The sequence below is a fragment of the Scyliorhinus torazame genome, chromosome 4 (genome assembly GCF_047496885.1).
Source record: "Scyliorhinus torazame isolate Kashiwa2021f chromosome 4, sScyTor2.1, whole genome shotgun sequence".
Classification (NCBI taxonomy): Eukaryota; Metazoa; Chordata; class Chondrichthyes; order Carcharhiniformes; family Scyliorhinidae; genus Scyliorhinus; species Scyliorhinus torazame.
The window spans coordinates 248,958,024-248,974,654 of record NC_092710.1 but is presented as its reverse complement, the minus strand read 5'-3'; the positions used below and the strand labels follow the sequence as shown (position 1 = coordinate 248,974,654).

Sequence of the window (16,631 nt, the reverse complement as noted above, 5' to 3'; positions counted from 1 at the left end):
AAAAGCAAATCCTGTTCAGTTGGCTTCCGATCTGGTCAGGCCAGTCAAAGAACAAAGAACAATACAGCACATGAACAGGTCCTTCGGTCCTCCAAGCCTGTACCAGTCATGATACCAACCTTTGCCAAAACCCTCAGCACTTCCTTGTGCAGTAACCCTCTATACCCATCCTATTCATGTATTTGTCGAGATGCCTTTTGAACGCCGTTAATGTATCTGTTTCCACAACCTTCCCTGGCAAAGCTTTCCAGGCACTCACCACCCTCTGTATAAATGGTCTGCCTCGCACCGCTCCTCTAAACTTTGCCTTAAACCTATGCCCCCTGGTGACTGACCCCTCCACCTTGGGAAAGAGTGCCTGTCCATCCACTCTATCCATCCCCCTCATAACCTTGGAGACCTCTATCAGGTCACCCCTCAACTTCTGTCATTCTAATGAAAATAGTCTGAGTCTATTCAGCCTCTCCACATAGCTAATGCCCTCCAGACCAGGCAACATCCTGGTAAACCTCCTCTGCACCCTTTCCAAAACATCCACATCCTTCTGGTAGTGTGGTGAACAGAATTGTGCGCAATATTCCAAGTGCGGCCTGAAAAAGGTTCTATACAACTGTAGCATGACTTGCCAGTTTTTATACTCAATTCCCTGTCCAATGAAGGCAAGCATTCCGTCTGCTTTCTTGACTACCTTGTCCACTTGTGTTGCCACTTTCAAAGATCTGAGGACCTGCATGCCCAGATCTCTCTGACTTTCTATATTCCTAAGAGTTTTGCCATTTACGGTATATTTCCCCTCTATGTTAGACCTACCAAAACGCATTACCTCACATTTATCTGGCTTAAACTCCATTTGCCATTTCTCTGCCCAAGTCTCCAACTTATCTATGTCCTGCTGTATTGTCCTGCTGTATCCTCTGACAATCCTCAACACTATCTGCCACTCCACAAACCTTGGTGTCATCCGCAAATTTACTAATCAAACCAGCTGCATTTTCCTCAAAATCTTTTATGTATGCTACAAACAACAGAGGCCCCAGCACCGATCCCTGTGGAACACCACTAGTCACAACCTTCCATTCAGAAAAACATCCTTCCACTGCTACCCTCTGCCTTCTGTGGCCGAGCCAGTTCCGTATCCATCTTGCCACCTCACCTCTGATCCCTCGTAGAAAGGCACCGGGAACCTGATAGGGGGACCAGGCACTCCCCTCACAATTTATTACAACCACATTCCCCACTCAGCCAGTGATCCCCTCCCCATGACACCCATCCCTCCCTCGGTCTCTTGGTGAATCTAGGCCTCGAGTGGGTGCGTAACTGGCAATTGCTCCCACTGGTGCTGATGAGCAATGGAGTGGCTATCACCCTCTAATTGGCCAGCAGCCCTTAAGGGGAGGGGGATTTCTGGACCGTGATCTTAAATCTCAGGGAATGCCTGCCGCTGACCAGTTAAGTGCCTGTAGCACATTTAATTCTTGTGGCCCTTCGCCAACGGAGGTGATGCAGGACTCCTGTTGGGTCTTCTGCCAGTGGGCAAGACCCCCGCTGCCAGCATGCATTACACCCCATGTGTCTGTTAACAATGGCTGTGAACTTGAGTAATGCCACTCCATTAGCTCCAACACGTTAGATCGTCGTACAACCCCAATATCTAGTAATGTTTGTCGAATTGGGAAAGCATTTAGACACATTTGATGAACTCAAAGTATATTTTTCAAGCAACAAGAAATTGTTTTGATCTGTCAGTAAAGGGAGACACAGGACCATGCCGGGCTGATGACTACTTACATTCCGCTTACAGTCTGCAAGTTGTTCTCTTGTGCTTCGCATGTTTTCTATGCGTTTAGCAGATGTGTGATTCAGATCGACAAATTTGCTCTTATACCATTCATCCATTTCCTGGGGAATACATAGTAAATATTAACAATCAAGGATAGGTTGTAAATAAAGGCAAGCAAAGCAATCTTGTATGAACATATTAGTCACCAATGTTCTTGTATAATTTTTAGTCAACATCAGTGACCAAACATTCGATTGCAATGTCTAGTCACAGCAAGAAAATAACCTGATGATAAACACTCAGTTACTCCAAAGCGATGAGCAGCCTGTCACCTGACGACATGGCCACCTCATCAAAAAGATATTCTATTGCTATTTATTGTTAAAAAAAGATGTTTTCACAATTTTATTTCATACTTTTCATCTTTACCCACAGTCTTACAACATGCACAATAGCATGGCACACCACCTAGAAAGACCTTGAGCGTATATCGAACAAATGCAATACAAAGATATATTCAAACTCTGTGTTAGTAGCCTGACAAGTAATGTACTCGCATGAATAGAACCAGATGGTTTATTGTGTTCCTCAAGGTCAGGGATGATAGTGCTGCAGAATGGAACATTCTCCACTTTGCACCTCCTGATTGTATAAAACAACATTTTGGTGAGGTATGGCAAGGATTGATTCTAAGTATAAGCTCCTTACAGATTGCTCCAACAATGCTTCTTTCGTCTAACTGTGGAGGATTGAAATGGACATAGGTTGCTTTTTTCCAAAACATGGCAGCACTTTTCATTTAATAAATTTCATTTACCAGATTATTAATAATATCCTTTTTATGTATTCTAACTTATGTTTCATCATTTATTTAAGGAACAAATCCATTTTTTGAGGAGAGCAATGAAAATGAAATGAAAATCTCTTATTGTCACAAGTAGGCTTCAATGAAGTTACTGTGAAAAGCCCCTAGTCGCCACATTCTGGCGCCTGTTCGGGGAGGCTGGTACGGGAATTGAACCCGTGCTGCTGGCCTGCCTTGGTCTGCTTTAAAAGCCAGCGATTTAGCCCAGTGTGCTAATCCAGCCCCAAGAATAGCAAGGAAATGATTAGGGATAATGATCACTTAGTTGTTTTTTTAAATATAGATTTATGAAAGCAGTAAAATTTTTTGTGTTAAATGCTGTGTAAATAACTCAGGTTAATTTAGGTAGCTAAAGTCTATTTGTTTTAAATGATATCCCTTCATGTTTTTTAACATTTGGATGCTTACATCAGTGACAATGAGGGAAATTACATAAGAACTACTTATAACTTTGACTCAGTTACAGCATCAAACTCTTCCAATTAAATCAGTCCAGCATTTGCTAACATACATCACCTTCAACCAAAGAACAGCACAGATATAATACTTCTGTACAGTATGCTCATTCCATTCATGACTCTAGCCCAGATTCTATAATGCATCTTTTAAATTGGCAATACATTACCAGCACCACGTGTGTAGCAATTCAACTAGAAGCTATTTAGCTCTAATGGTTGCTTACAGTAGTCTGCCTAGCTTCTTAACTAAAAACAGAACATGCTCATCAGGTCTGGCTGCAAGCTGTGGAGGGAGAAACAGAGCTAATGTTTCGAGTCGGGTTTTGAAAAGATTCAAAATGTTCACTCTGATTCTCTCCCCACAGATGTTGCCAGACCTGCTGAGTATCTTTCAGCACTTTGTTTTTACTTCAGATTTCCAGAATCTGTAGCATTTTGCTTTTATTTTGTCTAACTTCTTGTTTGTACTTCGAGAAATGATGGCCATCTTCATCATCTCGGGTGTTTGGTAGGGCTCTGGTTGGTACGGTGGGTACGTAGGTGACTGCTGAGGCCGATCTGAGCATGGAAGGTTCTGCTGTAAATAGGGCAGGTACCACAATGAATGAGTTTTGGATGGGTTGCTCAGAGCTTCCTCTCCTGTGTTTCCTCTCAGCCTTTCAAAGTTTTTTATTCATTTGCAGGAGGTACACTGATCCTGCGCAAGGTTTTCCCTGGACCCGAGGTCTCTATTAGTACTGCTAAATGAAGTATTTAGAGCATCCTTCTAGTGCTTCCTTTGACCGCCATGAGAGTGCCCCCCAAACCCAAGCTCTCCAAACACGATTCGCTTTGGTAAGCGAGTGTCTGAAATGGGTGGTAGAGTTCTACATTGTGTGGTATCTGGGTTTAATTCTAAATGAGACCTGGCATAAAGCACCACACAGGAAGTGATGCAATGTTTCATGGTGTTTCTCTCTCTTGTACAGCCTCATAGTTAAGATGTAGTCACTATTAGAGACGTTCCAATAAATTATATGTTTTCATTACCTCAGCAGACTCTGTCAAATATTGTGTGTCAGCACAATGTGACCAAGAATTTTAGTCTTTTAGGAAAGAAAACCTTCAATGCTAACCTGATCTAGTTTACATGTAACTCCAGGTCCACAATAATGTGGTCGACTCTTAACTTCCCTCTAAAATTATCTAGCAAGGTCCTTCAAGGGAAATTAGGGATGGGCAACAAATGCTGGCCTTTCCCGTGACACCCACATCCCGTGAAAGAATAAAGAAAACAATATGGTTGCAACAAGTGAAAGAACAAGTACAGTAAGGTCTCTGTCATTACCGGAAAGCTTCAAGCAGATTGGAGGTCTCAACCAGACAGGAATGTGGCTGAATTGGTGCTGAAGATTTGGCATTTTCTGTACTGCATTGGGCCTCATGATGAAGCCAAGTGGTGAGCATATCATTAAGCTATTATACCCAGTGGCTGGTTGTGCAGACGCTGCCCCAGTGAGGCAAGACATCGAGGAAGAGAAAGCTACCTATGATGAAGTAATAAAAGCACTTGATGCCTACTTCAATCTGGGAAAGAATACCATTGTCGAGTAGGCTAAATTTCTCTTTTCAGCCATCATGCAAAACTACATAGACCAGGAAGTATAGCACTCAAGATCACAGGACAACTGATTGCAACCCTTCAACAAAGAGAGAGAAAATTCATTGAAATCTGGGGCGGGATTCTCCGACCCCCCGCCGGTGCGGACTTCCGCCGGCTGGCGGAATCCCTTCGACCCCAGCTGGCGTGGCGCCAAAGGGCTTTCCCGCCGGCCGGTGGCGCGCCAACCACTCCGGCGCGGGCCTAGCCCTCAAGGTGAGGACTTGGCCCCTAAAGGTGTGGAGAAATCCGCACCTTTGGGGCGGCCCGACGCCGGAGTGGTTCCCGCCACTCCATCCCGCTGGGACCCCCCGCCCTGCCGGGTAGGGGAGAATCCCGGCCCTTATATGTGATCCTGAACCAGAGCTGTTCACTTTTCAGCAGTAAAACCTTGTATCAAATTACATCTGATCTGCAGAGTAGAGGAAATGGCAACTTCTCAAATTGGGAAAGTCAACCGAAAAGCTGAATTTCCACAGCTGTTCACAGGATTAGGAAAGTTGAAGACAGCTTAGCACATCACTCCATCCTGAAATGAAGCCAGTGTGTCAGTTTAACCCAGATAAGTTCCTTATCCACTCTTGACAAACTTAAAGAAGGAAATTGGCACTATGTTGAAGCAAGGGGTTATTTCATATGTGATGGAACCAACAAGCTGGTGCTTGGGGATGGTCCCAGTACGAAAACACAAATGGATTTATCAGAGATTTGTGTAGATTTTACAGCGGAACAAAGAAGTTGAATGCAAAGTTCATCCTATGTCGCCTGTCGATGAGAGCTTAGCAAAATTTGGAAAGAGTTCAACCTTAATGAAGCCACATTAGTGTTTTTTGGCAACTACCCCTTCTTGTTGAGTCTAAGTTTCTCACAACCTTCATTACACCGTGTGGGAAATTTTGTTTCAACAGTTTACCCTTCGGCATCACATCAGCACCAGATATCTTTCAGAGGACAATGTCAAGTGCCCAAGAAGGACTGGATGGAGTTGTATGTCGCATAATGATGTCCTGATCCATGAATCCACTCAGACAAAATGTGACACCAGAGTGCAAGCTTTTCTACAATGCCTACAGGAAGTAGGACGTAGATTCAACACCCAACAACAAATACAAATTCTCTCAGCTGACTGTCAAGTTCCCTGTGGATATTGTATCTGGTGTCAGAATTGATCCACAGAAGACAAGGGCGATCAAGGATTTGCCAGGTGTTCGCAATGTGACTGAGCTCCAGAGATTCATAGGTAAGGTAAATCAAGTCGGAAATTTCTTGCACAACCTAGCTGTTGTCAATGAGCCACTATATCAGCTGTTATAACAAGTCAATATATGATGGTGCTGGCTGGTCACACCACAGGTCTTTTGAGAAAATCCAAGAAATTCTGACATTACCTGATATTTTAGCTAACTGTGGCCCAGAGATACCCACTACCATTGTGCAAATGCATCTTCTGTGTAATACTGATGGATGGAAAGCATAGACCAGTTTACAAGCATTCCATTCATTGAGTGGAACAGAGAAAGAAGGATTAGCTGGTTTGCAGATTATGGGCGTGATTCTGTGATCCTGAGGCTAAGTGTTGACACCGTCGGGAAATGCCGTCGCATTTCCCGACGGTGTCAACATGGCCTCAGGATCAGCAATTCTGGCCCCTATAGGGGGCCAGCATGGCACTGGAGCGGTTCACGTCGCTCCAGCTGCTGATCCCGGCGCTAACTGGGCGGCGCGGGATCCGCGCATGCGCAGTGGCAGTGCGCCATAGCTCTCTTCAACGAGCCGGCCCAAACGCAACATGGCACAGGACTACAGGGGCTGGAGCGGAAGAAAGGAGGCCTCCAGCCGAGAGGCCGGCCCGCCGATCGGTGGCCCCGATCGCGGGCCAGGCCACATCTGAGGCCCTCCCACGGGGTCGGTCCCCCCTCCCCCCTCCCAAAGGCCGCCCCACTGACCCTTCCACGCCGAGTTCCCGCCGGCTGACAGCTGGTGTGGATGGCGCCGGCAAGACTCGCCGTTTTTACGACGACCGCTCGGCCCATCCCGGGCTGAGAATAGAGCGGCCCACGAACAGCGGCGCGCCAACGACGCCGACGCCAATGCCGCCGATTCTCCGCTCTGTGGAGAGTCGAGTGCCGGCGTCAGAGCGGCGTGGTGCGATTCACGCCGGACACGAGGATTCTCCAGCCTGACCCTGGGCTGAGAGAATCCCGCCCTATGTTCTTGGTCTCCACTTCAAGATAGAGAGAGACGACAAATCCTTAGTCACAATCTTAAATACCTCCAAGAATACAATCATTCAGACTAAGGATGAAGAGGTGTGATGCAAAGGCAGGGTGTGTTCTGGGAAAACAGTAGACTATAGTTGATGTTTTGTCCTGTATTCCAGTGGCAAGACCTGAACAAGGTGATAAAATTTTTGTTGAACCACAGCACTACCAGAAATAACTCACAGGCTAAATGAAATCAGAGATGCACAGAAATCTGAAGAAGAATGAGTCAAGGACAGCATAAATGCAAAAGAAAAAGCATACAAAATGGCGAGGTTTAGTGGGAAGCCAGAGGATTGGGAAGCCTGTAAAAGCGAGCAGAGGACTTCCGGTGGCGGCTATGAAGGAGTAAGTCGCACATTTGGTGGCTCCCGCTCGGGTCGGACTTTTGGACCTTTTCCCCCGATTTTCTACCGGACTTGAATTGTAAAACTCATGACAGAGGCAATTGTGTACTGAATTCCCACATCGGTGCATGGAGAGAAGGACTAGAAGTGCTCGTAAAGGCAGAAACCGAAAGACAGAGAAGGCTTGGGCTGAAGCTGCAGCATGGGGTGGGCCGGACCTCTGGTTTGTCGACCCAGTGGTCAATGGAGCAGCTGATGCAAGTTTTCATAGATTATCATAGAATTTACAGTGCAGAAGGAGGCCATTCAGCCCATCGAGTCTGCACCGGCTCACCGAGCACCCTACCCAAGGTCAACACTGCCACCCTATCCCCATAACCCAGTAACCCCACCCAACACTAAGGGCAATTTTGGACACTAAGGGCAATTTATCATGGCCAATCCACCTAACCTGCACATCTTTGGACTGTGGGAGGAAACCGGAGCACCCGGAGGAAACCCACGCACACACGGGGAGGATGTGCAGACTCCGCACAGACAGTGACCCAAGCCAGAATCGAACCTGGGACCCTGGAGCTGTGAAGCAATTGTGCTATTCACAAGGCTACCGTGCTGCCCCTATTCAGTTATTCAGGAAGGCTTTGCTAAGCAGAAACGGGACTGCTTGGACCCGATAAAAGAGTTAATTGAGCGGCTGGAGCTTAGATTGGGCGCCCAAGATCAGCCGATCCAGAAGGCAGAGAATGCGCAGGCTGAGCAGGAGGAACATCAGGCTGCGGTGGTGCTGGAGGTGGGGATGCTGCTTGAGAGACCAGCAGAAGAAGCTCCTGGAGAAAGTGGAGGACCTAGAGAATAGATCCCGCCGGCAGAACTTGAGAATCGTTAGGCTCCCGGAGGGGTCCGAAGGAGCGTACGCTGGGGCATATATCGCAGACATGTTTGAGAAGCTGCTGGGGGATGGGGCATTCTCCCAACCCTTGGAGGTGGACAGGGCTCACAGAGCACTCGCGAAGAAGCCACGAATGGGAGACCCCCCGAGGGCAATGGTGGTGCGATGCGGGGGACGCACGTTAGCACAAATGGATAGAACTGTGGCTTCCCAGCGCCAGGGTCCCAGGTTCGATTCCCTGCTGGGTCACTGTCTGTGCAGAGTCTGCATGTTCTCCCCGTGTCTGCGTGGGTTTCCTCCGGGTGCTCCGGTTTCCTCCCACAGTCCAAAGACGTGCAGGTTAGGTGGATTGGCCATGCTAAATTGCCCTTAGTGACCAAAAAGGTTAGGAGGGTTATTGGGTTATGGGGATAGGGTGGAAGTGAGGGTTTAAGTGGGTCGGTGCAGACTTGATGGGCCAAATGGCCTCCTTCTGCACTGTATGTTCTATGTCTATGTCTATTCCACAGGTACTTGGATAAGGAGCGCATTCTACAGTGGGCCAAGCAGATACGGAGCTGTAAGTGGGACAACAGTATCCTGCAGGTCTACAAAGACCTGAGTGTGGAGGTGGCCAGGAGAAGAGCAGGCTTCAACCAGATTAGGCCGATCCTTTTTAAGAAAAAGGTGAAGTTCGGACTGTTGTATCCGGCCTGTCTCTGGGTCACGTACGAGGAACAGCACTTATATTTCAAGTCGCCTGAGGATGCGCTGGACTTCGTGAAAAGGAAAGGACTGATGGTGGACTGAGAACTTTTGAACTTTGCTGCAACGTTCATGTTTTTTTTTTCTGTTCTTTAAAGGAAAGTTTCCCGTTTTTCATTTTGTGGAAGCTGTTTGCAATGTCTTCTGTATTGATTTGGGACCAGTGGCAGAGCTGGGTAAGTTAAGGTTTTCATTTGCACTGTTGGGGATGGAGATGTGCTTGTTTTGATTTTGGTGTTTTTCTGTCGGGCAGTTGTGTGGGGATTGTTTGATGTTGGAGTACGTTTGTATGAGCGGGGGGGGGGGGATGGAACAATAGGTGGGAGACTATCCGGTGCCAGGGATGGGGGCCACCAAGCTAGCTGGGCGGGCTAGCTCACAGAAGCTTAATAGGGGGTGTGCATATGTTCGGTTTGTTAAAGGGGTTGGGTTACAGAGTGCTGTTACTAGGGGGGGAAATTGTTCTGCTGACGAGGGAGGGACTTGGGCTAAGGGACAGAGAGGATGTTGGGGTCGGAGGCTGCCTGGGGGTGGGCTGGTGGAGGCGAGGAGCAGGGTCTGGAGGCGGGCTCAAAAAAGGGGATGGTTGATCGGCGAAGAGGAGGGGCAATGAGCCCCCCAACTAGGCTGATCACCTGGAATGTTCAAGGGTTAATGGGTCGGTCAAGAGGGCACGTGTGTTCGTGCATCTTAGGGGACTGAAGGCGGACGTGGTAATGTTGCAGGAGACGCACCTTAGAGTAACTGACCAGATTAGATTGAGGAAAGGCTGGGTCAATCAGCTCTTTCACTCGGGACTGGATTCAAAGACTAGAGGGGTCGCGATCGTGATCAATAAGCGGGTGGTGTCTGAGACGGGTAGAATAGTCTCGGACGTGGGAGGCCGGAACATTATGGTCAGTGGGAAACTGGAGGGGGTGCAGGTGGTTTTAGTAAATGTGTATGCACTAAATTGGGATGATGTGGAGTTTATAAAGAGGATGCTGGGGAAGATACCGGACGTGGACTCACACAGGTTGGTCATGTAAGGGGACTTCAACACAGTTATTGACCCTGGCTTGGATCGGTCAAGCTCGGAAATGGGCAGGGTGCCAGCAATGGCAAAGGAACTAAAAGGGTTCATGGAGCAGATGGGGGGTGGGGGGGATCCATGAAGATTTGGGCAGCCGAGGGTGAAGGAGTTCTCGTTCTACTCACACGTGCATAAAGTGTACTCCGGGATTGATTTCTTTATTCTGAGCAGGGTCTTTCTGTCTGGGGTAGTGGAGACGGGATATTCGGCGATCACAATCTCAGACCATGCTCCGCACTGGGTTGACCTGCAGGTTAGTAAAGACAGTAACCAGCACCCGCACTGGAGGTTAGATGTGAGACTTTTGGCTGACGAAGGGATGTGCGAGCAGCTGAGGAAATGTATTCAGAGCTACCTGCAGGTCAATGACACGGGGGAAATTTCAGCAGCGGTTGTGTGGGAAGCACTGAAGGCGGTGGTCAGAGGGGAGCTGATCTCGATACGGGCCCATAGGGAGAAGCTGGACAGGGCAGAGACAGACCGACTGGTAAAGGAGATACTACAGATCGATAAGAGGTATGCTGAGACCCCAGAGGCAGGGCTTTTAAGGGAACGGCGGAGGCTACAGAGTTTGGCTTGTTAACCACAGGGAGGGCGGTGGAGCAGCTGAGAAAGGCGAGGGGGGCGATCTATGAGCATGGAGAAAAGGCCAGCAGAATGCTTGCACAGCAGCTTAGAAAGAGTGAGGCAGCCAGGGAGATAGGGAAAGTAAATGACCTGGTTGGAGATTCAGCAGGGGTGAATAAGTCGTTTAGGGATTTCTACAGTAGGCTGTATAGGTCGGAACCCTCTACGGGACCGGAGGGGATGAGGCACATCTTGGGGGGGCTGAATTTCCCAAAGGTGGACAGGGAGCTGGTAGGAAGGGCTGGGGGCCCCGATCGGTTTGGAAGAGATAGTGGCGGGTCTGAAGGCCATGCAGTCTGGTAAAGCCCCGGGGCCGGACGGTACCCAGTGGTGTTTTATAAAATCTTCTCTGGGATATTGGGCCGGTGTTGATGAGGATGTTCAATGAGGCAAGGGAAAGAGGGGTGCTGCCCCCGGCGATGTCACAGGCCACAATTTCGCTGATTCTGAAGTGGGACAAGAACCCGGAGCTGTGTGGGTCCCACAGGCCGATATCCCTGTTGAATGTGAACGCCAAACTGCTGGTCAAAATTTTGTCCTCCAGGATTGAGGATTATGTTCCGGACGTTATTGGGGAGGACCAGACGGGGTTTGTTAAGGGTAGGCAGTTGGTAGCCAATGTAAGAAGGTTGTTAAACGTGATCATGATGCCACCGGAAGGTAGGGAGGTGGCGATAGTGATCGCAATGGATGCAGAAAAGGCTTTTGATCGGGTAGAATGGGACTGTCTGTGGGAGTAATATCGGATGCATGTAGAAATGGTACAGCAGTCATCATGGGGGATTTTAATCTGCATGTCGATTGGTTTAACCAGGTCGGTCAAGGCAGCCTTGAGGATGTATAGAATGTATCCGCGATAGTTTCCGAGAACAGTATGTAATGGAGCCTACGAGGGAACAAGCGGTCCTAGATCTGGTCCTGTGTAATGAGACAGGATTGATTAATGATCTCATAGTTAGGGATCCTCTCAGAAGGAACAATCACAATATGGTGGAATTTAAAATACAGATGGAAGGTGAGAAGGTAAAATCAAAGACGAGTGTTTTGTGTTTAAACAAAGGGGATTACAATGGGATGAGAGAAGAGCTAGCCAAGGTAGACTGGGAGCAAAGACATTATGGTGAATCAGTTGAGGAGCAGTGGAGAACCTTCCAAGCGATTTTTCACAGTGCTCAGCAAAGGTTTATACCAACAAAAAGGAAGGACAGTAGAAAGAGGGAAAATCGACCGTGGATATCTAAGGAAATAAGGGAGAGTATCAAATTGAAGGAAAAAACATACAAAGTGGCAAAGATCAGTGGGAGACTAGAGGACTGGGAAAACTTTAGGGGGCAACAGAAAGCTACGAAAAAAGCTATAAAGAAGAGTAAGATAGATTATGAGAGTAAACTTGCTCAGAATATAAAATCAGACAGTAAAAGTTTCTACAAATATATAAAACAAAAAAGAGTGGCTAAGGTAAATATTGGTCCTTTAGAGGATGAGAAGGGAGATTTAATAATAGGAGATGAGGAAATGGCTGAGGAACTGAACAGGTTTTTTGGGTCGGTCTTCACAGTGGAAGACACAAATAACATGCCAGTGACTGATGGAAATGAGGCTATGACAGGTGAGGACCTTGAGATGATTTTTATCACTAAGGAGGTAGTGATGGGCAAGCTAATGGGGCTAAAGTTAGACAAGTCCCCTGGCCCTGATGGAATGCATCCCAGAGTGCTAAAAGAGATGGCTAGGGAAATTGCACTAGTGATAATTTACCAAAATTCACTCGACTCTGGGGTGGTCCCGGCGGATTGGAAATTAGCAAACGTGACACCACTGTTTAAAAAAGGAGGTAGGCAGAAAGCGGGTAATTATAGGCCAGTTCGCTTTAACTTCAGTAGTAGGGAAGATGCTGGAATCTATCATCAAGGAAGAAATAGGAGGCATGTGGATGGAAATTGTCCCATTGGGCAGATGCAGCATGGGTTCATAAAGGGCAGGTCATGCCTAACTAATTTAGTGGAATTTTTTGAGGACATTACCAATGCGGTAGATAACGGGGAGCCAATGGATGTGGTATATCTGGATTTCCGGAAGCTTTTGACAAGGTGCCACACAAAAGGTTGCTGCATAAGATAACGATGCATCGCATTAAGGGTAAAGTAGTAGCATGGATAGAGGATTGGTTAATTAATAGAAGGAAAAGTTTGGGGATTAATGGGTGTTTCTCTGGTTGGCAATCGGTAGCTAGTGGTGTCCCTCAGGGATCAGTGTTGGGCCCACAATTGTTCACAATATACATAGATGATTTGGAGTTGGGGACCAAGTGCAATGTGTCCAAGTTTGCAGACGACACTACGATGAGTGGTAAAGCAAAAAGTGCAGAGGATACCGGAAGTCTGCAGAGGGATTTGGATAGGTTAAGTGAATGGGCTAGGGTCTGGCAGATGGAATACAATGTTGACAAATGTGAGGTTATCCATTTTGGTAGGAATAACAGCAAAAGGGATTATTATTTAAATGATAAAATATTAAAACATGCTGCTGTGCAGAGAGACCGGGGTGTGCTAGTGCATGAGTCGCAATAAGTTGGTTTATAGGTTCAACAGGTGATTAAGAAGGCAAATGGAGTTTTGTCCTTCATTGCTAGAGGGATGGAGTTTAAGACTGGGGAGGTTATGCTGCAATTGTATAAGATGTTAGTGAGGCCACACCTGGAGTATTGTGTTCAGTTTTGGTCTCCTTACCTGAGAAAGGACGTACTGGCGCTGGAGGGTGTGCAGAGGAGATTCACTAGGTTAATCCCAGAGCTGAAGGGATTGGATTACGAGGAGCGGTTGAGTAGACTGGGACTGTACTCGTTGGAATTTAGAAGGATGCGGGGGGATCTTATAGAAACATATAAAATTATGAAGGGAATAGATAGGATAGATGCGGGCAGGTTGTTTCCACTGGTGGGTGAAAGCAGAACTAGGGGGCATAGCCTCAAAATAAGGGGAAGTAGATTGAGGACTGAGCGTAGGAGGAACTTCTTCACCCAAAGGGTTGTGAATCTATGGAATTCCTTGCCCAGTGAAGCAGTTGAGGCTCCTTCATTAAATGTTTTTAAAATAAAGATAGATAGTTTTTGAAGAATAAAGGGATCAAGCGTTATGATGTTCGGGCTGGAGAGTGGAGCTGAGTCCACAAAAGATCAGCCATGATCTCATTGAATGGTGGAGCAGGCTCGAGGGGCCAGATGGCCTACTCCTGCTCCTAGTTCTTATGAGAATATGAAATATGAGTGTAAGCTGGCTAGTAATACAAAAAGAAGATAGGAAGAGTTTTTTTCAATATATAAAAGGTAAGAGGCAAAAATAGACATTGGACCACTGGAAAATGTGGCTGTAAAAGTAATGATAGGAAACAAAGAAATGGCAGACAAACTGAATAGTTACTTTGCATCAGTCTTCATGTTGAAAGACACCAGTGGGATGCCAGAGCTCCAGGAGTACCAGGGGGCACAGGTGAGTGTAGTGGCCATCACTACGGAGAAGGTTCTGGAGAAACTGAAAGGTCTGAAGGTGGATAAATCACTTGTACCAGATGGAATACACCCCAGGGTTCTAAAAGAAATAGTTGAGGAGATTGTGGAGGCATTGGTGGTGATCTTTCAGGAATCACTGGAGGCAGAGAGGGTCCCAGAGGACTGGAAAGTGGCTAATGTAACACCACTGTTTAAGAAGGGGGGAGGCAGAGGATGGGTAATTATAGGCCGGTTAGCCTGACTTCGGTCATTGGTAAGATTTTAGCATCCATTATTAAAGATGAGATCGCGGAGTACTTGGAAGTGCATGGTAAAATAGGACTGAGTCAGCACGGCTTCGTCAAGGGGAGGGCATGTCCAAAACATCTATTAGAGTTCTTTGAGGAGGTAACAAGGAAGTTAGACAAAGGAGAACCAGTGGACATGATTTATTTAGATTTCCAGAAGGCCTTTGACAAGGTGCCACATCTGTTAAGCAAGTTAAGAGCCCACGGTGTTAAGGGTAAGATCATGGCATGGATAGAGAATTGGCTGACTGGCAAAGTGGGGATAAAGTGTCCTTTTCAGGATGACAGCTGGTGACTAGTGGTGTGCCTCAGGGGTCAGTGCTGGGACCACAACTTTTCACAATATACATTAATGATCCGGAAGAAGAGGGTAGCACGGTGACGCAGTGGGTTAGCCCTGCTGCCTCACGGCGCTGAGGTCCCACGTTCGATCCCGGTTCTGGGTCACTGTCCGTGTGGAATTTGCACATTCTCCTCGAGTTGGTGGGGTTTCGTCCCCATAACCCAAAAGATGTGCAGGCTAGGTGGATTGGCCATGCTAAACTGTCCCTTAATTGGAAAAAATAAATTGGGTACTCTAAAAAAATTTTTTAATGATCCGGAAGAAGGAACTGAAGGCACTGTTGCTAAGTTTGCAGATGATACAAAGATATGCAGAGGGACAGATAGTATTGAGGAAGCAGGGGACTGCAGAAGGATTTGGACAAGCTTGGAGAGTGGGCAAAGAACTGGCAGATGGAATACAATGTTGGTAAAGTATGAGGCTATGCACTTTGAAAGGAGGAATGGAGGCATCGACTATTTTCTAAATGGGGAAATGCTTAGGAAATCAAAAGTACAAAGGGAACAATCACCCGCGGAACTCAAGTCCTCAATTTCCATCAAAGGAGCTGAGGACCTGATTGGGTAATCCAGTGAAACTGCCGCAGTGGTTGTCCCTAAAGAATTGAAGTCAGGGACTTGAGGCAGAGGTGCAATATTATGAGGAGAATTAAAGACTTTGGGGGAAATGTGATGATATAAGGGATCAATTCTATCTGTGTGATGTGCTGAAGAGACAGTATAAATCATCACAGGAGGTGATGCGATGTTTCATGGCCTTGCTTTCTCTTGTACAACATTGTGGTTACGACATAGGGCTAGATTACCGGCTGTTCACGCCGACGGGAAATTCTGGACCCACGCCGGCGCACGGGTTTCCCGGCAACAAGGGGTGCTGGCAACGTGAAATCCAGGGCTGGATTCTCCGCACCCCAATGCCGAAACTGTGGCCGGCGCCGGGGTGGAGAATCCATTTCCCGCAAGCAATTGGACCAGCGCCGGTTCCCCGATTCTCCGCGCCCCCAAAAGCATTGTACTCGGAGAGTACGGCCGCGCCGCATATCACCTACCTGCGGCCATTGCTGAAGTCCCGACGGCTTGGATCTAACATGGTCCTGTCGGTCGGGATACTAGTGTGGCAGCTGCAGACTCAGTCTGCGGCCGCCCTGGTCGGGGACGGGTCGATCGGAGGGCATGGGGGGCCCTATACGTGGCCGGGCAATTTCTGGGTGAGCGGTCAGGGTCGGGCGCATGGCCGACCGGGGGCACTATGTTTAGAGTCCAGCACTGCGGTCTGAATCTGCCATGGAGCACAGCGTAGCCGCTGGAGGCCGCCACCGTGCGCATGCGCGGCCTCCGACCCGGAAGTGCGGGGACCTGTATCTGCAGGAAAAGCTGCTAGTTTTATGCTGGTTCACTGCTAGCCCCCTGCAGAGCTTGAAATGTGTGGCCCTTTCACGCCAGTTTTTACGACGGCTTGGGGACATGCCCCAAAAACAGAATCCAGCCCCCAGTTGATAACGGTGGGACCAGTTTGTCCCACTGGTGGGCTGCCTTCCCCATCAAAAAACATGTGGCAGGGTGGTCAGTAAATACCACCCGTATTCACCATTAAGAGATGTCCCAACCAACTTTGTGTTTTCCTTACCTCAGCAGACTATGTAAGTATTCTGTTAGCGCAATGAGACCAAGAAATTATACATTTAACTAGTTCATATAATTAGCTATTCCTCTATGCTTTACCAGCTCTATTTACTTCTAAATGAAAAATAGCTGATTTTAATGTACCGGTATAAAAGGTTGTGACTTTTAATTTTAAAAAGCAAAATAAAT

General features: G+C 47.5%; 1 protein-coding gene across 2 annotated transcripts in view; it reads right to left on the bottom strand.

Moving 5' to 3' along the window:
• LOC140410873 (desmin) overlaps positions 1-16,631 on the bottom strand; it is an 85,673-nt gene that overhangs the window by 23,232 nt on the left and 45,810 nt on the right. For both annotated transcript variants that reach the window (XM_072499610.1, XM_072499609.1), the window contains exon 7: positions 1,789-1,899. In XM_072499610.1, coding sequence (XP_072355711.1) covers positions 1,789-1,899 — 111 coding nt within the window. The remainder of the gene's footprint in view (positions 1-1,788; positions 1,900-16,631) is intronic.